The sequence below is a fragment of the Typopeltis vanoorti genome, chromosome 2, assembly GCF_054136105.1.
Source record: "Typopeltis vanoorti isolate ZY-2024b chromosome 2, IOZ_Tvanoo_1.0, whole genome shotgun sequence".
Taxonomy (NCBI): Eukaryota; Metazoa; Arthropoda; class Arachnida; order Uropygi; family Thelyphonidae; genus Typopeltis; species Typopeltis vanoorti.
Genome location: NC_143550.1, coordinates 171,837,996 through 171,861,467, shown reverse-complemented (window position 1 = coordinate 171,861,467; position 23,472 = coordinate 171,837,996). Strand labels below are relative to the sequence as shown.

General features: G+C 35.8%; 1 protein-coding gene across 1 annotated transcript in view; it reads left to right on the top strand.

Annotated features, from left to right (window-relative positions):
* Positions 1-23,472, top strand: part of Nop17l (PIH1 domain-containing protein Nop17-like) — a 187,808-nt gene that overhangs the window by 23,156 nt on the left and 141,180 nt on the right. The window contains exons 2-3 of the mRNA XM_090409634.1: positions 14,722-14,820; positions 18,334-18,481. Coding sequence (XP_090265760.1) covers positions 14,722-14,820; positions 18,334-18,481 — 247 coding nt within the window. The remainder of the gene's footprint in view (positions 1-14,721; positions 14,821-18,333; positions 18,482-23,472) is intronic.

The following is a 23,472-nucleotide window of genomic DNA, read 5'->3' as shown; positions in this document are numbered from 1 at the left end:
TAAGAAGGTTAGATGGTTTAACATTCTCGCTTTTTATACATTTGAGAATAAAACCAAGAAAAAAATTCAAGTTTTAATTTTAAGTGACCAAATACAAAACAATGATAAACGAAGCTGTCAACCCATACTAGACAGTTACTTTGGGTGAATGCAAAGGAAATTTTTGGATTGCATGCAGGTTTTGTGTAGCCCATACCCAGCAGTTGTGGGTATTCATAGCTTTGTTCAGGTGAAAGTGAGTTTCATCTCCCCACAAAATCATCAATGGCCAAAAAGCATCCAACTCCACTGAAACAAGGAGTGTTAAAGTGAATGTCAGTCGACATTCAGAGTCCTACAGGTGCAACTCCTGTGTCAGGGTTATCTTGAATGGATAGAAATGTAATCTTGAATGGTTATCTTGAATGGATAGAAATTGGTTCCTGCAGCACACATGTGCTGCATGTGTGCTGCAGGAACCCAATGATCCCATTTCTTCAAAATGATTAATAATTTGTCGCAGAACACACAGAGATGGACCTTGTGAACATTTGTTCAAGCAGTGAAATTTGCAAGTGCAGCATTGCTGTTTTTTAGGTGGTATAGCTTAAAGAGCATGTTGGGACAAGGTTGGTGGCATCACTGTGAGTGGTATTAACAACCAGAATGAAGGGTAAAATTTCATGTCGATCTTTTTAAACCCTCCTAGCACTTGCTGAGTTGTGTGATATGCAGATTCCATGTATTGGTGTTTACAATGCTCCTGGTGGTGAAATTTGGAACTATCGTATATTATCGCGTATAATGAAAAAATTTATGGTAAAAAATACTACTTAAAGTTAGGGGTTCGCATTATATGCGGATCTTAAAAACATATAACATCTTATTAGACTTGCACACACAATATATACTACCTAATGCCTATGCAACCAAAACTACTTGACCCACTCGCATTTGGCGACCGAGCGCACATTGTATCTGCGCATAAAGCCAGTAATGTAAGTAGTGCTAATATCCTGCCCCCTTGATGTGATATTAGCACAGTTAGGTATATCGGTTTAACCACAGTTCATTTTAAATATTATTCTAGCCTGAAAATGAGCCAACTGAAACGTTTATCTTCTGAAGCAGGATTTAAATTGCATGTCGTGCAGTTTGCAGAAGAACATAATAACAGTGTTGCTATGATTTTCAAATCAGAAAGGTTGGATGGATGAAGGAGGTGTACAGTTGTGGCTGGATCAAGTATGGAACATACGTCCAGGTAGCTTGTTACATCAACAAAGCATGCTAGTCGGGGATATGTTCCGGGCGCATTTAACGGAGGCAAGCAAAGAGAAAGCACGTGAGTTACGTACAGACATGGCAGTCATACCGGGTGGTCTAACTTCCGTTTTGCAGCCGCTTGATGTCAGCTTGAATAAGCCGTTTAAAGATCACTTACGTGAAAAATGAAGAGAATGGATGTCATCTGGTTTGGTGAAGATGACAAAGGGTGAGAATTTTCAGAAACCTGAGATCACCCTAGTCACCAGCTGGGTTAAAGAAGCATGGGATTTGATACCATCTGAAATGATTCAACGCTCATTTCTTAAACGTGGAATAAGTAATTCAATGGATGGATCTGAAGATGACGTCATATACAAAAGCGAGGATGATGCACAACAAAATGGAGAGCATGATGACGATTACGACAACTGCTGCACTGATGATGCAATGCCTACAGATGAATTTATAAATGAAATGTTTGATGACTCAAAAGATGAAGAAAAATTTAAAGGATTTTGTTTTAAAATAAATATTTTTTTCATTAATTCGTATTGTATTTTGACATTTTGTTTTAAAATAAATATTTCTTTCATTAATTTGTATTGTATTATTTATAATGTTATGGAACAAGATTAACAGATCGCATTATACACGAAAATATACAGTACTTTTTTTTTTTCTCTCTCTCTCTCAGATATTATTTCTGGCGATGCACAGTGTATTTCTGCAAAGCTTTTGCAGCACTTGGATCCCTGGATGGCACCCAGAAGGCCTTAAAGGGATACTTCAATTTTGATTACCCTGTGTGTGTGTGTGTGTGTGTGTGTGTGTGTGTGTGTGTGTGTGTGTGTGTGTGTGTGTGTGTGTGTGTGTGTGTGTGTATTCTTCTCCTCATAGGTTTTTCCCCAACTTCACATAACCACACATCGCCATTCAAGCCTTTCCCAATGTCAAAAAAAAAAAAAAAGCAGAGGCCCCAAAATTGACCCTCAGGTAACACCACTAATGATTTTTCTTTTCTGGGATATTATACACAACTATTGGATACCTATCAGATAAATATCCATATTAAAAATGCCAAGAAGTTATATTCTTGGATAAAGGATGAAACTATGCAAACTTTGTGTGTTTATACCTGGATAAAGGATGAAACCAAGAATATAACTTCTTGGCATCTTTAATTTATAATATAACTAAGTGGAAAAACTTTCAACAGATTAATATCCAGTCTAGCACACTAATCTGCTATCCAACCCCATCAGATCTAGTTTAATTAGCAACTTGTCATGTGGAAATTTATCAAAGGCCTTTATAAAATATAAATATACCAATGTATTTGCATCTCCTTTTTCAGTTATATTTGTCTCCTTGTTATAATATTATTATTATTATTATTTGTGACACCCCCAAGGAGTCCATAGACTCATTGCTGGAGGACACCCACTGTACAACTTCTTCACTGTCTTCATCACTACACCGAACCTCTACTATCAATCATCTGCATCAATGGCATCTACTGGCCTCCACCACCACAACTAGTATTTTTTGTCTGTAAATTGCGTGTGTTCTGAAGGGCCAATTTGTTTGTATGCAGGATGAAAAACCAGAGTTTCTGGAAGAAAAAATTTGCCACCTCCGTATGAGATCAGTAACTCACCCCTTCAATTGAAAAAGTTCATATAAAAATTCTTCCTGTCATGACGAGAATCGAACTTAGGCCTCTTCCAATCGAAGGATGCAACGTACCACTGTTCTTCCAATTGTGCTATGGAGGCACTATTATAAGTAAGTAGATTGCTAAAACATGACTTCTTTCGGCAAACCCATGTTGTCCATCAGAGAATATTGCTGTTACTAACCTAATTTTGAATCTTAGTCCCAACTAACATCTTTAACATTTTAATCACAACTCTGATTGCACAGATTGGCCTATAATTCAAAGCCTTAGTCTTAAAATCACATCCCATATGAAGGAGAACAGTTTGCCCTCTTTCCACTCCTTTGGAACTTGGCTCAATCTAAGACAAAAGCTAAAAAAAAATGTTTCAGTGCTGCTTTTAACTCCCTGAAACATTCTTTCAGAATGTTGTGTGATATGTGATTAAGTCCTAGAGCCTTATTCACATAATTTCTTGTATATCTTCTGTTTACTCGCCACTAGTGTCTCCTCCCCTTCCCAATGCATTCAGGTTCCACATCACCTTTATTGGGGTGAAATATCTTTATAAATTGCTAATTTAATATCTCGTCTATATTCTCTGCAGTGATTATCATTCTAACATTTTTGACAGTCAGTATTGTTCTTCCATAATCAATATTTCTTTTACTGAATACATATTGAAAGAGGTCTCTGGCTTCGTTAGCCAGCTGTTGCTCATACTGAACTTCTGCTACTCTAATCCAGTGAGTCACTTTTCTCGCTTGCTCTTTGTATTTCTCATGCAACTGATATGATTGCCATTCATCTTTTGCTGCCTCCATAATGTCTTTCTTCCAAATTATAATGTCTTTCTTCCAAATGTTTATAACCTTGTATGTCGTCCATTTAACATAGCTTACTTTAGCAGTTCGTACACAAACAGGATTGCTCATTTGCAGTTCTGTAACAAGTTCTATGGACAATACTTTTCAGCAGTGACTCCTCCATCACCAGCAATCCTACAACCCTCACCACTCATTTACTTTCTGCATATTCTAGGGCATCTCAAGCTCTTCTTGTCCACTCACATATTCACTTCTGAAGCATTCCAATAGATTTAAATATCAAAATGTTGTGGGTGATGTGATAAAAAATTATACAGTAATGCAGTGGCACTTACATTAGGAAAGATTATTGAATAATTGTAGAATTTTCAGTCACTTTTCCTAGCCATTATCAAAACAGCTGAAAAGAGATAAACACTATAAGACAACACTTAAATTGCAAGCTGGTGACATCCGCAGGAGTGGATGGAATTGACATAGAAAATCTATAACAGTTCACATATTTAGGAAGAAAAATGACATGATTTGGACTGTAAAAAAGAAATAAAGATCAGGATTGCAAAGAGAAACACAAATCTGAAGGCCATGAATAACATCTGGAAAAGTAAAGTGATCAGCTTGCAAACAAAACTAAAAGTGCTGGAAACATGCATCTTTAGTGGTGTACTGTATGATGATCTGAAACATGGGTAATAAATAAGGAATCAAGAAAAAGAATTTTGGCATTTGAAAGAACTTCTTACAGGAAGGTTCTAAGAATAGGATGGGTACAAAAAAATTACAAACAAAGAATTTTATTGGAAGATACAACCAAAGGAGAATCTAATGCAGAAGATTATAAAACGGAAGCTGCAATTATATCTGCAGAATGAGTGAGGACTGGAAGATAAAGACATTCATGTTTGGTATTATGGATGGTGTAAACAGAAGAGGTAGGCCATACAGAGAATGGATAGACATCATAAAGGACTGGTGTGGAATGGATGTACAGAAACTGCGACACTGTCACTGGACAAAGAAAGGTGCAAGAAGATGATGATGAACTGCAGGAGGATAACTCCATCTACAACTAATAGAATTCAAAGAAAGAAATTTAAATAATTGCAATTTTAAGATACACAAGAATGAGGAGTGTTACTTAGTTTGACTTTCCAAAATCGGGAATGTTTAAGGTAATAATTATTGTTGAGGTTAGGACTGTGAAAGTTGTGGGCTTCACAACATTCTTTATAACAATCTTTCAAAAAGAAAATAACTTTTGTATAGACTTTAGTGTTCCAATGATTTCTATAAGGTATGGCTAACTAAACCAGACTTTTCAGCTTCTTGAAGTAAAATATACGTTATATATTCTTCTAAATGAATCTGAGCTGTACAACTCATTTGCTTATGATAACAAAGCCAGTGTACAAGGAATCCTGTAAACTCCAGGATAAGGGAGGAGAAGATATTTGCCACTAAATTTCCTGGCCTGTTGGCTGAGTGGTTAGTGTAATCCACTCTCCAGCCAAAAGGCTATGGGTTCAATTCCTGCTATGAACATGAATGTTTGTGAAAATACTAGTGGTGGTGGGGTAGATGATGATGGTAGTTGCAGTTCATCATAGATGGTGGGTTGAGTGGTGGAAACGGAGAGTTGTAGAGTGAGTGCCCACCTTTGATGAGTCTTTGGACTCCCTGGAGGTGTCACATATTAATAATAATAATAATAACCCTAATTCACAATGTAAAAACAAGAATGTAGCTAACTGAGGAATTAGATAAGTACCAGATCGACATAATGGAAGTGACTGAAACAAAAAAGACAAAAACTGGTGAGATCTTTCTGAGCAATAAATGCAAAATTTTATATTCAGGCAATGACAATCAAGGAAAAGAAGGAGTAGCCATAGTATTCAACACTAAATATGAGGCTAATCTTCTTGAATGGCAGGCAGTCTCAAGTAGAGTGATGTGGGCAAATATCAGAATGAGGAACTGCACAATGAGACTTATTTGTGCCCATGGTCCCACAGAATACTAAGGTAGACGTGGAGGAATTTTTTGAGGCTTTAGAGCAAGCAACTGACACAATGAAAAAGGAAAAGTTGGTCCTTGTTGGTGATCTAAATAGCAGAGTAGGAAATGATTGTCAGATGCACAAAAATATTTTGGGAAAATTTGGAGAAAAGAGCAAAGCTAATAAAATACCTGTTGGATTTCTGCTTAGGACATGGACTGGTTATTACTAACACCATGTTCCAACATAAAAATGTGCACAAATTCACATGGAGAAAAGAAGGAAGGAATAAGAAAAGTCTAATTGATAGTGATGATTTCTCCCTGGTACAGGACACCGGAGTGTACAGAGGATTTGAAATTGGAAGTGATCACTATTTAGTCTTGAGCAGGATAAAATTGAATTCCATATTGAAAAGAATGACATGTAAGAAAGTTTTAAAGCGAATAAAAATTAAGCAGCTCTCAGATGTGAACTGTAGACTAAAATACAAAAATATTATTGAAGAAAAAATGAAAGAGTTTCAGAACAGGAACCAAACCTTTGAGATTCAGTGGCAAGCCTTGAAGAAAACCCTGGCTGATTCAGCCAGAGAGGAATGGGGTGAGGTTGTCTGTAAGGATAGAAAAATCAGAACTCCGTGGTGGTCACAGGAAGTTAAAGAGTCAGTGAAGGAAAAGAAGAAAGCATATCAAAAGTTCGTGCAAATAAGTCAGCTTGTGCTCTTAGAGAATACAGAAAATAAACATAAGAAAACTAAAACTGTGTAAAACTAGCTAAACAAAAGTCATGGGAAGACTTTAAGAACATAGAAAATAAATATCAACAAGATGGCAAGATATTCTGGAGGTTGTTGAAGAAGCTCAGAAATGGAGAAAAAAGTATTGTAAAAGGAATTAGAGATGATAAAGGTGACATTTATGAAGTATGCAGTAATTACTTCGAAAAATTGTTAAATGAAACAAGCAGTGATAGCACAGTGGTAAAAAACACTCATCAGGCATACAGTCAGGAACACATATCCATACTTGAAGTAGAAAAATCCATCAAACGCTTGAAATATGGAAAGGCAGCAGGACTAGATGATATTCGACCAGAAATGCTGAAGTATGGAGGTATAAAAGTCTTACAGTGGCTGCACTGCATAGTTCAAAAGTCCTGTACAGAGGGACGAATTCCTGATGATTGGAGTAGAGCTCTCATAGTACCCATATATAAAAAGAGAAATAAAACTGAATGTGAGAATTACACTGGTGTTTCCCTACTGAGTATTCCTGAAGATTTATGTAAGTATACTTGAGAAACAGTTGAAAATTGTGGAAGAAAGTTTGGTGAAGAACAAGCTGGATTCAGGCCAAATAGAGGCCGTCAGGATCAAATCTTCACTTTATGACAAATAGTGGAGAAATCATGGGAATATAACAATGATGTGTATTTAAGTTTTGTAGATCTGGAAAAGGCATATGACAAGGTACCAAGAGAGAAGCTGTTCAATACGCTACAGTTATATGGTGTCAATGGGGCATTATATCAAGCAATACTTAGTCTTTATTTCAGTGTAAGTCAGCAGTTAGAATTGAATTGAGTACAGGAAGATGGTTTAATGTTAAGTCTGGTGTCAGACAAGGATGTACATTATCCCCTCTGTTATTCATTATTCTCTGCAAGATTCCCTCACTAAATTGAATAACTGTTGTAATAGATATGGTATGAAGGTCAGAAATAATGGGCAAAAGTTATTGGGATCACTGAGATGTGGTTGACAGAAGGGGATATAATAACAGGAATAGAAGTCGCTGGGTACAGCATTTTTCGTCAGGATAGGAGGGGAAAGCATGGTGGTGGGGTACTGCTTATGATAAGTGATGACTTATGTCCTCTAAGAGTGGAAGCTTTGGAAGGAAGTGAGACAAATGATTTTGAGAGCATATGGCGTGAAGTAGAGGTAGGCAAGACAGAATATTTAGTGGGGTGTTGCTACAGACCCAGGATCACAGAGGATGGGGACCAGGAGATGTTTGGCAAGTGCAAGAAGAATGATTGTTATGGGAGATTTTAACTACAGTAGTATAAATTGGAGAGAGGAAGATGCATGTAGCAATAGGGGAATGGAATTTCTAGAATTCTTGAGGGGCAGTCTTAGGCAACATGTAACAGAGGGAACAACAGGTTCAAGAGTTTTGGATTTGTTTATAGCATCAGAAGAGTTGATAATAACTGAGATGACATCTCTCACACCAGTTGGAGAGAGTAACCATATGGTTTTGACTTGGAAAATAAATAGACATCCAGGAGAATCAAAGAGACAGGAACTTATGTGGAATTATAAAGCAGGTGATTATAATAGTCTTAGACGTCAACTTCGGGAAGTTTCATGGAGGGAGGAATTGGAAGACCGGGATATCATTAGTGCGTGGGAAATTGTGAAAGAATATTTGTTAGCAGCAATGGTAAGTTGTATACCACGAGTGAAGAAGAGGACACAATTTGGAGTAAAGTGGATGACAAACAATATTAAACAGGAATTGCATGCGAAAAAGAGGCCTATGGAAGAGATATAAGGAGACAGGTGAAGAGAAGATGCATGAAGAATATAAGACACAGGCCAGAAGAGTGACTAGTGCGGTAAGGAAAGCGAAACTGGAATATGAGAGGATATTGGCCATAAGATCCAAAGAAAATCCTAGGGAATTTTTTAGCTATGTGGCCAGTGGGAGGAGAAATGACTGTGGAAGAATGATATTGTGGGATAAAAATGGACACTATTGGAGTATTTCGTCCTAGAGGAGTCAGTTTTAATGCTAGAAGGATAGGGCTGGTTTGAGGTTTAGAGGTACAGGAGGAGGGTGTGTTTCAGATACTGAGTACTCTGGATGTCAGTAAAGCTTTGGGACTGGATGGTATTTCACCATGAGTTATGAGAGAATGTGCTAGGGATCTGACCAGACTTTTCAATGAAAGTCTGGCTGCAGTAAAGGTGCCCAGGGAATGAAAGAAAGGTAAGATAGTGCCATTGCATAAGGGTGGTAACAGACTGGAAGTGTCTAATTATAGGCCAGTCCGTGTGTCATCAGTAGTTGTTATGATCTTGGAGAAAGTAGTGATGGACCGTATACAGCATTGGGCAGATGAGGGTAATGTTATCTGTGAGAGTCAACATGGATTTGTGAAAGGGCGTTCTTGTTTTAGCAATATGCTAGACTTTTATAATAAAGTTACAAGAACATTAGATGAGGGAAAGGCATATACTGCAATTTTGTTAGACTTAGCGAATGCATTTGAGAGGGTGCCACAAGATAAGCTGATATTTAAATTGGAGTACATGGGTCTGGATGTCAGATTGGTCAACGGAATTCAGGATTGGCTGTCCGATAGGTATCAGAGAGTTGTGTATGGTGGAGCAGTTTCAAGGAGGCAGAGGGTTACAAGTGGGGTCCCACAGGACTCAGTACTAGCTTATATTGTTTAACCTTTATATCAATAACATTGCCAGTGGATTGCAAGGGGATATTCAGCTGTTTGTGGATGATGCGAAGCTGGGAAGGATTCTTAGTAAAAGTGCAGATGTGGTAGCCCTGCAAGAGGATTTGAATAAGCTAGATAGATGGGCAAATGAATGGGAGTGTCAGTTTAATGCAGCAAAATGTAAGGTCTTGGGGTTTGGGAAACATCGATGGGATGCTGCATTCTCTATGGGAGGAGTTATACTGGAGGAAGTAGGGGAGGCAAGAGATCTGTGGTTGATGATTGATAGAAACCTGAAATTTAGGGGACATTGCAAAGGTGGTGAAGGTAACACAGAGGATTGTTGCATTTATGAGGACACTGATCTGCAGAGATAAAATGGTTATCATTCCGTTGTATAAGTCTCACATCAGACCATACTTAGACTATTGTTCTCAGATTTGGTCCCCAGGATTTGAAGGGGATAAATTAACTGTGGAAAGGATACAAAGACAGATGACAAAGATGGTTTCAGGACTGTACAATTTTGGTTATGAGGATCGGCTGAGGGAATGTGGACTGTAGAGTTTGGTGGATAGAAGAAGGAGAGGTGATATGATTGAGACTTTTAAACTGTTGAGAGGTGGTTACAGGGTTGACACTGGGGAGTTCTTTCATTTGGTTGAACAGCGGGAAGGAGTGATGACAAGAGGTCTTCCCTGGAAGTTACGAAAGACAACTGTGAGCAAGAGGGTGAAGAATGGTTTCTTTGCGTGGAGGGCGGTTGAACCGTGGAATGCATTGCCTGATGGTGAGAGCGAGAACGGTCAATGATTTTAACGAGTGGTATGATAGACTTTGTGTTTCTTAGGGGGGACCTCCCCTTGATGAATCTTGACAGACTTTATGTTCTTAGGAAGGACCTCCCACGATGAGTCTTTTGACTCCATGGAGGCTTGAATAATAATAATTACAAGACAAAGACATTGAAAATATCAAGTGCATTGTGAATGGAGAGCCTATATAACAAGTGAAACATTTCAGCAACTTAGGCACGATTTTTAGTGAAGATGGTAAATTAAATATGGAAATAGATAACAGAATCAACAAAGCTGTAGAATGTCAACAATAAATTTATATGGAATAAGAGAGAAATTAGTCAAAACATTAAATTAGCTGTATACAAGACAGTGTTCAAACCAATGGATCTGAGAGATGGATTAGAAATAAAACACTTGACCAAAAACTAGAGACCGCAGATAGTGCTGAGAAAGATTAGGGGCATGAACAGATGGCATCAATGGCAACTCTTAGATCCTGAATGGACGATTTTTAGAAATTATACGTTCAGAATCTAACATAAGAATTTGGCTAACTCAGATAATATCTGGTTGACAGCACACAGTTTTGAATTTATGTTGCAAAGGAATTTGTATAATAACATGTAAATCGTACTAAAAAAATCTTATAGTTGAAAGTTAAACTGAAGGATTATAGGATTAGTGAAAATTTAATAAGGAAATTGTAGTATAATCTTGTCCCATTAAGCTGTCTTAAACTTAAGAAGTTGCCAAAGAAGTTAAGAGTACGAGTGCAAAGGTTGAGTTACATACGCATGTGTCGGCCGTAATGGTGCCAGCTACAACATACGAGGAAGATGACGTAAGCGGGATTCCCGAGAATACAGTACCTAAATGGCAGCTAGGACTTGAGGATCACCTTAAGGGCATGAAAATGAAGGGTCGTATGGTAAAGAAGGGACGAAATATAAGCGGAATGTGAGCGATAATGTGGGGCTTTTTTGGTTGTTCCTGATTTACTTCGAGGATTCCTGAATAGCGAACGGAGTAGGGACGAGCAAGAGAGATGTCCCGCTCGAGTAGGAGCAGAGAATGCGCTGTATCGAGGCAGTGAGAATTTTGAGCCCGGGAAGAGTGTAAAACGGACGGCGTAGTCGTAAGCCCATTGCGGAAGCTACTGACGGAAGGAGGACCCGATATACACGCAGCCGTTAACAGACCTTCGGAAGAAAAAGATTGGGTAACGTAAAGACCTTTGTTGTATGCTTAAATGAGACAGAATTTAATGTTAGATCATATTAAGTGGACATTTAATAGTGGACTATAATAAGGATTTGAATTTTGAGATCGAGTAATTCTGCTAAACAAAGGAATGTCAGGAGTGAAATTTTAGCTGCATGTGACTGAGATTATATGTGAATTTGATATTTTGTAGATGATTTATATCAGAATAGTAACGGGTTGAGAAATGCATTTTAATGTAGCAAGAATTAAGAGTTTGATTTAGAATAACATAGCTTGTTTTAATGTTGCATAGAGTATGAGTAATTGCCAAGTTGATCTATGAGTGTTTTCTTAAATTAGTATTGAGTAACTAACTTATTAAGAGATTTTGTAAAGCTTAATATCCCATTTCAATTATAGTTGTAAAGTGAATTTGTTTCAATAAACATGTTTTATTGTATATGCCTGTTTCGTGCTTGATTCGAGAATTCAAATTATCACTTGCAAAAATTTAGAACCATAGCGGGAGGGAATTTAATGATAATGTTTGAGTAATAGATTTATTGGTCACGACTGCAATTGAAACCAGTATCTATTTAGTGCATATTAGAATGAATGCCAGTTAACCTAGGAATATTTCCCTGAATTTTGAATAAGCTCATATTATAGGACTCTGGCTGGCGCAGCAATAAAAAAATAAATTTGCTAGTGTCCAAAAAGGAAGCGTTCCTAGGTAGAGTTGAGTAGGGCATTATTAAGGATGTAAGTTAGTATATTAAATAACAATGGCGGAAGAAAACAAAGATATAACACAACATCGTATTAAAAACAAGGATATTAGGAAATAACTTGACATTGTTGGCATCGAGGAATGCGTTAGCAGAGCTAATCTCAGGTGGTATGGTCATTTAAACAGAATAGAATGGGAAAGATTAGCAAAACAAGTGTTCTCTGCTAGGTTTGCAGGAAAAAGACCCAGAGGAAGACCAAGATAAAGGTGGATTGATAAGGTAAAAAGTGCCTCAGAAGATAGAAATATAAGATCTGATAATTTTGGAGTCTTGACAAGTAATAGACAGATTTGGAGGAAAATTGTAGATAAGAAGTTACTAATGATGTAAATTTTTCATCATTAGTACTATCATATCCTGTTCATCCTTTGAGGGTACACGGCAGGAATTTGATGATGATGAATGCAATTTCTTGTCAAGTATGAATTGCAATGAGGACATCATCTCTGATTTTTGGTTACTCCATCAGCTGATTTCCATGTAACTTTATGAATATCTTTTGTTTGTATCCATGTACTCTTTACCAACATGCTCTTACTTATCACAGAATACTTGAGCCTTATTGCATTGTTATTTCTATTCATATGTAAGCTTCTGTTTGTATCCCTTCTGTTTTCCAGTTCTAGCAATTATATCACATAATTCTTTGATACTCCATCATATATTTCTTTCAACTTGCTGCCAAACACATCTTTTATTTCATTAGCTGCTAGTGTTGCATAGGTACAAATGAGGTGATATTGAAGAACTTAACTAATATTCTACATATACAAATCTTTTTTATTAACTAGTTTGAAATATTTTTACTGACATTCAACTTATTCTTTACTATAAAATCTGTTCTCTACATTCTTTTCATCTCTTCTGTAGAATATAGTGTGATTTATGGCCATCTGGCTGTTTTATCTTCTCTGTTTACCTTTAAGATTCTGGGAGTTTTCAGTGTTTGTATTCCAAGTAGCAATACATATCAGATTTTTTTTTCTCCATATCTTTACCCGCATCATTTATCTAAATGTTTTCTCAGTATATTCTTTTTTTTTTTTTTTTTTGTAGTCTGCTTTCACAACTTCTGAATTTTTTTTTTTTTTTTTGTCGGTAGGATTGTTGATCCTATGCCCAATTCCCAAATTGGAAGGCTAGGTTCTCTCTTTTGGAGTTAATTCTTCACCTTGACTTACAACTACTTCCTACCCATTTGCAATAGAGACTTCTCCTACTGAGTTTGTAGTTACTGCTATTGGCTGGCTATTACTTCTACCATCATTCATCCTAGGTGTCAGACCTTCAAGTTATCCTTCAGCAGTTCTACGAGGACTCCATCCCTCATTTGTTTATCAACCTTCACCTGTTGAGGGATTGGTTACCATAACCTCTAGTGTAGTTTGTGGCATTAGTCAGTGCACATTTCACAAAAATTATTGGCATAAGTGAGATCTAGTCATTAGTTTTCTGAAAGATTGAGATCACATGACAGGAGTAATATTGATAACAGAAAAATTGAAACTAACAAAGGTGGTGGTGGTGGTGGTGGTTGTTTGGAATTATGGTTGTCATCTAAGGCTGTGATGCTAGTGTGTGTGGTATGTCTGTTAATTTCATGTGTTATTGGTAGTTATCTGTTTTTCAGAGGAAAAACTGCCACCTCCATATGAGACCAGTGATCTCACTTTTAGTTGAAAATTCCCTATATCAGCAAAAGTAGATTCAGGAATGGAGCTGTTGTAGTGGAGGTGACTGTTTGATATAAGTCGGAGATAAGATGGAACAAATATTTTTGTGTTTCAGAAATGACTTTAATCAGGATTTCCAGAATGCATTCAACCTTGTGTCCTGTTCAAGTTGAGAAATTAGACTGAAAACAATTCTTCCAGTTCCACAGTAGATAGATAGAAATCCTGGCAGAGTGTTTAGTATATTGCTCTCCAACCAATAGTTTGTGGGTTTGAATCCACCACGAACATGGATGTTTGTGATTGTTTTTAGATTTGAGATGTATTTCATCACTCCCTATAAGATCACTGCTTTTCTTATTGCAGGCTCAAAGTGGCTTGAAATGTTCCATGTTTGGACTCTAAAGCAAGGTATCTGGACCAGGTAAAAAATAATAAAAATAAAAAAAAATAAAAAAATAAAATAAAAATGGAAATTAAATTTTGTAGTCCACCCATGGTACAGATGTACTACAGGTTTATAAAAGCTTTACATGAATAGGAGCTGTATAAAAAAAAAAAAAAAATTAAAAATCAAAGTAACCAAAAGGACCATTGTCTTCATGTCTTCTAACGTAAAGACCCGTCATTAATACTAGTAGCCCTGCAGTTGCCCTTCTGGGAGGGGGAGAGGGGGTCGTTGAGTGAGGAGTTAGTTTGAGTGTGACTACTGCTTGCTTACCTTTTTTTTAGAGAGTGTAGATCATTTCTGGTTTTACAGACTCTAATAACAAAAAACTATCTTTATTCAATGTTTTACCTTTTTTATTATCTTTATTATTCTTCTTCTCCCATAGTCCTAAATTCATCTGCATTCATCTTTATTATTACCTTTAGTTTTTATTACCTTTTTTTGCCTTTATCCAATGTTTTTATCCTCTATTTTTTTCCAATATTAATATACTATATTATTAGCAATTTTTGCACTTAGTGTATATCATCAGTTATGTTCTAAAAATTTATAAAATTTTTGAATGAGCATTAAATGATTTATTAAATATTTGATAATTTTCATGTAGGATGAAACTGAAAATATGTTTCAGAAGAGTGATTTATTACATGGAGGACAGATTACTGTAGGAGATGTGAGTTCTGAATCTGTAAATTTCACCATCAAGGTAATATCACTTATTACAGTTTGATAAAAATTGTATTTATTATAAGTGTATATCAAATTTATTATTTACTTATAGTGTATATATAATTTATTTATTATAAGCATATATCTGAAAGACAGAAACAGAAATTTGATATAATTGAGAATTATAAGAGTTAATTTGCTTGGTTATATTTGACATCTATCCTCCAAGCAACCAGATATATTATACTACCACACTTATGATGAGTTCCAGAAAAATCTACTGTTAAAATGCATCTCAGGTACTTGTTATCATCATTATCAGACATGGAGTTAGTCTACCATGCATATTAGCCATCATTATTCTTTCTTCTATTAGACACATTATCAAAAGAATTCTGTGGGATTTTTCTTAATTGGCTAATTTCTACTGTGCTGTGCTTTCCTTACTTAGTCATGTTCTTGACCTGCTCTTTATACTTCTTGTATAATTGATTATTACCCTCACGTTCTTTTTTTTTTCTTAAAGTGAATCTCACCCGAGAAAAGGTAGCAAACCTATCATACATCAGTACCTTTAATGGACTAAGGATTAAATGCTCGCTCTTGCTCCTGAGATCAAACAAGGAACTTTTGTAAGCCATGTCGCTTCTATTAAGCAGGCTGCTAATCTTGCACCAGGTTGTGAACTCCTCTCATCTTAAAGACATTCACAAACATCCATTTCTGCCTTAGGTGGATAGTCTCTGCTCTCCCTCATGCTTCATCCTTCTCATATAGCTTTATTTCATCTCCTAACTTTTGAAATACATCCAGATATTGCTGCCCTTTGCCCAGTAGTTTGCATGATGCTCTTACTTTCAGACTTGCAAGAAGTTAATATTTTTTCTCCCCTTAAGGCAAGTCCTTCTCCTTTATAAAATAGGATAAAAAATTTACCTCTTTCCACTCTTTTGAAATTTATGCCGTTACACGACTTGTTAATGGGAAAGCCAACAAGGCTACCATCAACTCCCTGAAATATTCCCTCAAGATATGCAGCGATATGCCATTAATTCTTATTGCCTTATTCACATCAGATTTACCTAATTCTTCGTATACCTCTTGCTCACTCACCAGCACTCAGTCCTCATCAATTTCTCTCCACTCAAGCTTCTTGTAATATCGCATCGATGAAGGTGACATGCCGTGATAAATTGCATAACTAAGTACCATATTCAGTAAGCAGTTCATCAGGGTATTTCATCTGCACATCCTGATCGACCATTTTCATCTATTAACATCATCTTATCACATTTATTGTCCTGATTTACTCATTTCTGCTGATATAGCACTTTCTCCTGTCCTTGCCAACCAAGTCAGCTTCCTAGTCTGAGATAGGATAACAAATTGCAAGAAATAGAATAAAAGAATGGTGGGAAATAGAACAAAGGAAATGGTGAGAGGTCATACTTCAAACAAAGGATTGGCAGGAACCATACAAAAAAAAGCTTACAAAATGGCATGAGAAATTACAAATGCAATAATGGAAGACACAAAAAAGAACTAGAAGATTATGAAATTATAAAAATGAAAATCCAGCATCAATGTTACTTTAGCTTATATTAATGTCACCTACCAGAAATCTTTGTAGGGAACTAAATATGTGCACTCTGTCCCATTTAAAATGAAAACTTATCTGAAAACTTCAGCAGTCAAGTTTATAATTGTCATCTACCTTGTGGAGAGCTTCCCAATTGGACAGAGATCCAGTGATGGACAGGTTGCATAAATTCATACTGTTCTCCTCACACTATAAATTAAAGAAATATTGCACAACATAGTGTATCGGTTTAATTCAAAAGTGAATTAAAACTTATGAAATTTGTTTGGGTAACAGCTAATTTTGTGTTTGAAAGATTCTTTATCCATAAGTTAAAAATTCTAAATCCATTTTTCATTTCGAATTTTTGATTTTTTTTTTAAATCTAATTTTTTTATTTTAATTGTACAATCTGCACATACTTAGTTTTATGAAGATTTCAGGTAAGCTAATGTAACATTTCAAAATTTTAAACATTAATTCCAGATTTTTGTTTTTATTTCATACTCTTCTAATTTATTTTTATGTCTCCCATTATTGTTTGCATTTGTACTTAGTCATGTTGTCATTTTGTGTGTACTTTATGTATGTTCCTACCAATTTTATTTTCTATAATTTCCCTTGTTTATGTAGGTTGTTGTCAGTCATTTGTGTTTTGTCATCTGTATATGTTTGCAGGATATTCAGTTACTATTGTAAAAGTCTTGAGCTCTTTAATGTTTGTAATCATAAGCATAAGATAATATGTTAAGGTTCTGTGGGGGCTTAGCACAATTTCCTTAGTTCATTGTAGTGCATCATTTTGTTATAGTGATATTTCCATATTTGAATTTTAGTAACTGTTGCTGTGGTTCTTTGAAGTTTCTGGAACAGAAAGCTACATAGACACTGGAATGAAAATAAATAATTTATTGACTAAAATTAACTATTTACAAGCTGACATTTCACTAGCTCAAGCTAGCATTATCAGAGGCATTTTAACAATACACTCAGTGAAACACACACACACACACACACACACACACACACACACACACACACACACACACACACACACACACACACACACACACACACACACACACACACACACACACACACACACACACACACACACACACACACACACAATGAGGATGGTCATGTGGATGAGGGACACAGTAGCGCTCTTCATTGTGATTCCTGTTATTAATGATAATGGGTAGATAGGGCAGTGCACCAAAATCTATACTGTCTGTTCTGTTATAGTTACCCAGATTTTGTAGCACTGCACTTCTTCCAGGAAGTCTTTGATTTAAACTGGGATTTGTGAAGTAGCCTGGCTTTCTTCCATCTGAGGAAGTGGTCTTTCTCCAAGGTATGTTGTGAGAGTTCACTTTTTGGTTGTCTGTTATGGATATATTTTTTATGTTTATTTTTCCTGACTAAAGTAGTCCATACTGCCTGTCCAAAATACTGAGTTCCAGACTGGCAGAGGATGCTGACACCTGGAAAGGAGAGAGAGAGAGAGAGAGAGGGTCGACTACAATAATAAATTGAAAGAATTATTAATGAGAAATAAAATTTTGTCTTCTAGATAATATTACAAGTTTGCCAACTGAAACTGTGTCCAAACATTTTGCAACATTAAATTGACCATCATTATCCTGTGGTCACATTGCCAATTCTTCTTGCTCCCCCCCCTGAGAGGAAGGAGCAAGAAGAGGGAGAGAGAGAGAGAGAGAGAGAAAGGAGAATGATAGCAGTATATTAGGTATGTTACATGAAACAAGACTGCTGTCTGGTATCATATGCCTCAGGTTTTGTAGTCCTGTAATCACCAGAATGAGGTTCCCCTACCAAGGATTCCCCAAGTGTACAGTTGTATTTGAATGTACATGAACAGTGAAGTGAATGCCAGCAAGTGTTATTTTGTTCTGCATGTTTTTTTATTATTTTATTTATTAATTAATTAGTATTATTATTCTCTAGATGGAGAACACTGACAAGAGGTTTAAAGGAGTCTCTGGTAATAGCATAGAAGATGTTACCAAAGATGATGATGATGAAAGGACTGCTGAACAGAAATCTGGAATAGCTGCCAGAAGGTGCTTAAAAAATATTGGATTACCTCCAAATGGTAAACATTTTCGATGCTCTTCTTTTATTGAATTTGAGATATAAAAAAAAAATCATTAAAAGACATTACATTCTACATGAGTAAACAGTATCTTTCATCCATAATGAGTTAAATAGAAAATCCCAAGTTTGAGAAATATGTGAGACATTTATGTGAAGCAAATTTCTCACCGTTGATGTAAATCTTAGTGATGCCTTTCAAAATAAATGAATATACCATAATTGTTGTATCTTTAAAAAACAGTTGTTTATCTACCTGAAGTTTTTGTACTTTCATGGTATTGTTGATGTTTTATATGAAGTTTTAATAATAATCTCTACTTTGCAATGAGCAGCATGGGTTTACTAAGGGAAGGTCATGTTTTAGCAACTTGCTCACATTCTATAACACTATTACCATTGAACTAGACAAGGGGAATGGATACACTATGATACTTTTGGATTTTGCTAAGGCTTTTGACAGACTACCACTTGACTCCCTCCAAAAAAAAAAGAAAAAGGAAAACAAAAAACACTAGAAAATTTTTCAAAAATTTTTTCCTAATTAAAATTCATTTTTAAAATTTATGTTGTGTCAAATCTTCTATTTCTATACTACTTCTGATTTAGCAGTCACATAAGGTAGAAATACCCTATAGCTCTCAGGAATCACAGCCGCTGTGAACGCAAGGCGAAGTAGTGCTCGGGCGGACCAAGCGCTGCTTCGTTTGCCCGAGCTGGGCCAGAGAGGATCACAGGTATCATGTATTGGCAATCACTACAGATGCAGTCATAGGTCATATGCAATGTGTAGTATGTATTCTCAAATCGTCGACTCAACATCCCCCCCCCCGATTAAATTCTGAGTGTGCCACTGGACTACAGTATGGTAAACTGCTGCATAAATTGGAGAATATGGATTTGGGTTATAGAATATTAGCAAGCATAATAAGAGGATCGTTGACTGACAAGATATCAGGAAGGATTTGACGAGAAGTGACATACAGCTATTTGCTGATGATGCAAAGATAGGGAGGATAATCATGAATGCTGCTGATATGCAGTACTTGCAGAATGATGTGAATAGACTGAAATTGTGGGCATGAGAAAATGGATGTCAGTTCAATGTCAGTAAATGTAAAGTTATTCACTTTGGCATGATTAGATATCCAATGTCATATTATATTTGTGGGATTATGCTAGAATAAAGTGACGAGACTAGGGATCTTGGAGTGTTATTGGATAGGAAGTTGAAGTTCAGGGGCCATATAGCAAAGATTGCACATACAACTCAAAAGATAATTGCAATGCTGAAACTAATATTCACATGTAAAGATAACGATGTCATTTTGCCTCTTTACAAGGCCTTGATAAGACCTCACTTGGACTATTGTGCGCAGGTCTGGTCTCCTGTTTTCCATTGTGATTCTGATATATTGGAGAGAGTGTAAAGGTGAGTGTCAAAAATTATATCAGGATTATGGAATACTTGTTGTGAAGACAGATTGAAAATTTGCAGAACTGCAGATACTAGCAAACAGGAGAAAGAGGCATGATATGATTTAGACTTACAAACTTCTGAAAGGTCATACAGGATACCAGTTGATGGAATTTTTCAATTTATCGAGGGTGGGGAAAGGACAAGAAGGCATCCTTCGAAGCTGAGAATAAATGCCACTAGGAAAGAGAACTAGATTTTTCTGTCATAGGGTGGTGCGTGATTGGAATTGATTGCATTGGATGGTGTGAGTGCAAACACTGTGAATGAATTCAAGAATAAATATGATAGCTGGTGCATGTAGTATGTGGCCTCTCTCTTTCGATGAGTCCTTGACTCCCTCAAGGTCTCTCTTAATAATAATCATAATAATAATATTAGAAATGCAATGAAATAAGGATCTTAATCCTAATTTTGGAACCTGCAACCTACTCCATTATTTATTTATTTATTATTATTATTAGTTCATTCAATTTAAAAGAAAGAAGCATTGAGGCTACCACTTGTCTGGTTCCTGTATTGATTACACAGTCCAACACAATTTTTGCTGACTTTTATATGAGACTTGTTTTTTACTAATTTGGGTGTGCTGATTTCAAATATCAAACCCATTTTTCTTTATCACATCAGGTTTTTCCTCTATGGCATTTTCTTTTTGCTAATTTGTAAGTTTTTGATAGTTTTAAGGAGGCAGTACTATTTAGAGGATCAAAAAATCGATTTTTTAATATTATTTTCTGAAAGTATGTACTTTTAAAAATCTGTTCCTAACTTTTTATCAAGAAATTCGAAAAATTCTCTAAGATATAGCCTATTATTCAAAGCGGTGCGCAGATCAGAATCGGAGCGCTCACCGCTCTCGCTTGTTAGTAAAGGAATAAATGCGTAAGAACCTGCAACGGCACGTACTGGCGCTTTGAATGCAATTAACAAGACAAAAAAAACCAGAGACTTTATTGAAATGTTATAAGCGCTCATCACACTTTCATGATCGATTAACGATTGACTGATTTCGATCATTCTTTGTCTGCTATGATGCATATAGCATTTGTTTTAGGCAATTGTCATTGCCTACTTTTTATCACCTAAATGTATTAGGTCGGTTATTCGGCCTCTCTCGCATTCAAAGCGCCAGTACGTGCCGTTGCAGGTTCTAACGCATTTATTCCTTTACTAACAAGTGAGAGCGGTGAGCGCTCCGATTCTGATCTGCGCACTGCTTTGAATAATAGGCTATATCTTAGGGAATATTTCGAATTTCTTGATAAAAAGTTAGGAACAGATTTTTAAAAGTACATACTTTCAGAAAATAATATTAAAAAATCGATTTTTTTGATTCTCTAAATAGTACTGCCTCCTTAAAACTATCAAAAACTTACAAATTAGCAAAAAGAAAATGCCATAGAGGAAAAACCTGATGTGATAGAGAAAAATGGGTTTGATATTTGAAATCAGTGCACCCAAATTAGTAAAAAACAAGTGTCAGATCATAATCAGCAGAAAAAAAAATTTTTTTTGTTGGCCAGTGTTATCAAAAGATATATGATCGCTAAGTGAAGAATATCCCTCCCCCCCATATCGAACTTAGATATCGATCCCTACAGAAATTATATCTTACTAAACAGTGATATATTTGTTGGAGGAAATTTATTTGTCAGAGGGGAGGGTGTTTTGTTTTATTTTCACAAACTAAAAATCTATATAAATCGTGTTTCTTTATTGTTCTCAAGCTTACTTATTTCAAACTCATGACCAAATAAGTATTATTTTATAAAAATACGAATTAAAAAAAAAAAATGAAAGAAAATATCATCATCATCAAATTTCTGCCATGTACCCAAGTACTCAAGGGGTGTTACAGAATATGATAGTACGCATGAAAAATCTACAACATTACTAACTTCCTATCAACAAATTTCCTCCAAATCAGTCTGTTACCTGTCAAGACTGCGACATTATCAGACCTTATATTTCTGTCTTTAAGGCACTTTTTACTGTATCAATCCACCTATATCTTGGTCTTCCTCTGAGTCTTTTTTCCTGCCAACCTGGCAGAGAACACTTGTTTTGCTAATCATTCCGCTTTTATTCTGTTTAAGTGACTATAACACCTGAGATTAGATCTGCTAACACACATTCCTGAATGATAACAATGTCAAGTCCTTTCCTAATATCCTCATTTTTAATATGATATTGCCATCGATGCCATCTAGTCATGCCTCTAATCTTTCTCAGGACTCTTATATCTGCGGTCTCTAGTCTTTGGTCAAGTGTTTTTCTAATCCATCTCTCAGATCCATAAGTTAAAATTGGTTTAAGTGACCATACCACCTGAGATTAGATCTGCTAACACATATTCCTGAATGCTAACACTGTCAAGTCCTTTCCTAATATCCTCATTTTTAATATGATATTGCCATCGATGCAATCTAGTCATGCCCCTAATCTTTCTCAGGACTCTCATATCTGCAGTCTCTAGTCTTTGGTCAAGTGTTTTATTTCTAATCCATCTCTCAGATCCATAAGTTAAAATTGGTTTAAATACTGTCTTGTATGTAGCTAATTTAGTGTTTTGACTAATTTCTCTCTTATTCCATATAAATTTATTTAATTGACTTCCTACCATGCCAGCTTTGTTGATTCTGTTTTCAATTTCCATATTTAATTTACCATTATCATCATCATCATCAAATTCCTGATATATATCTTCAAATGTGTATAGGATATGATAGTACTACATGAAAAATTACATCATTACTAACTTCCTATTTACAATTTTCCTCCAAATCAGTCTGATACCTGTCAAGACTTTAACATTATCAGATCTTATATTTCTATCTTTTAAGGCACTTTTCACTGTATCAATCCATCTATATCTTGGTCTTCCTCTAGGTATTTTTTCTGCCACACTGGCGGAGAACACTTGTTTTGCTAATCTTTCCTCTCCCATTCTGTTTAAGTGACCATACCACCTGAGATTAGCTCTGCTAATGCATTCCTGGATGCTGACAATGTCAAGTTCTTTCCTAATATCCTCGTTTTTAATATGATATTGCCATTGATGCCATCTGTTCACGCCTATAATCTTTCTCAGGACTCTCATTTCTGCAGTCTCTAGTATTTGGTCAAATGTTTTACTTCTGACCCAGCTCTCAGATTCATAAGTTAAAATTGGCTTGAATACTGTCTTGTTTACAGCTAATTTAGTTTTAGCTAATTTCTTTCTTATTCCATATAAATTTATTCAATTGACTTTCTACCATGCCAGCTTTGTTGATTCTGTTGTCTATTTCCATATTTAATTTACCATTTTCACTAAAAATCATGCCTAAGTAGCTGAAATCTTTTACTTGTTCTATAGTTCTCCATTTACAATGCAGCTAATATTTTCATTGTTTCTGCCTGTTTTCATTGTCTTTGCATTTTTAATGCTGACCTTCATACTATATCTATTACAACAGTTATTCAATTTAGTCAAGGAATCTTGCAGACTCGTAGTGGATTTATTGATAAGT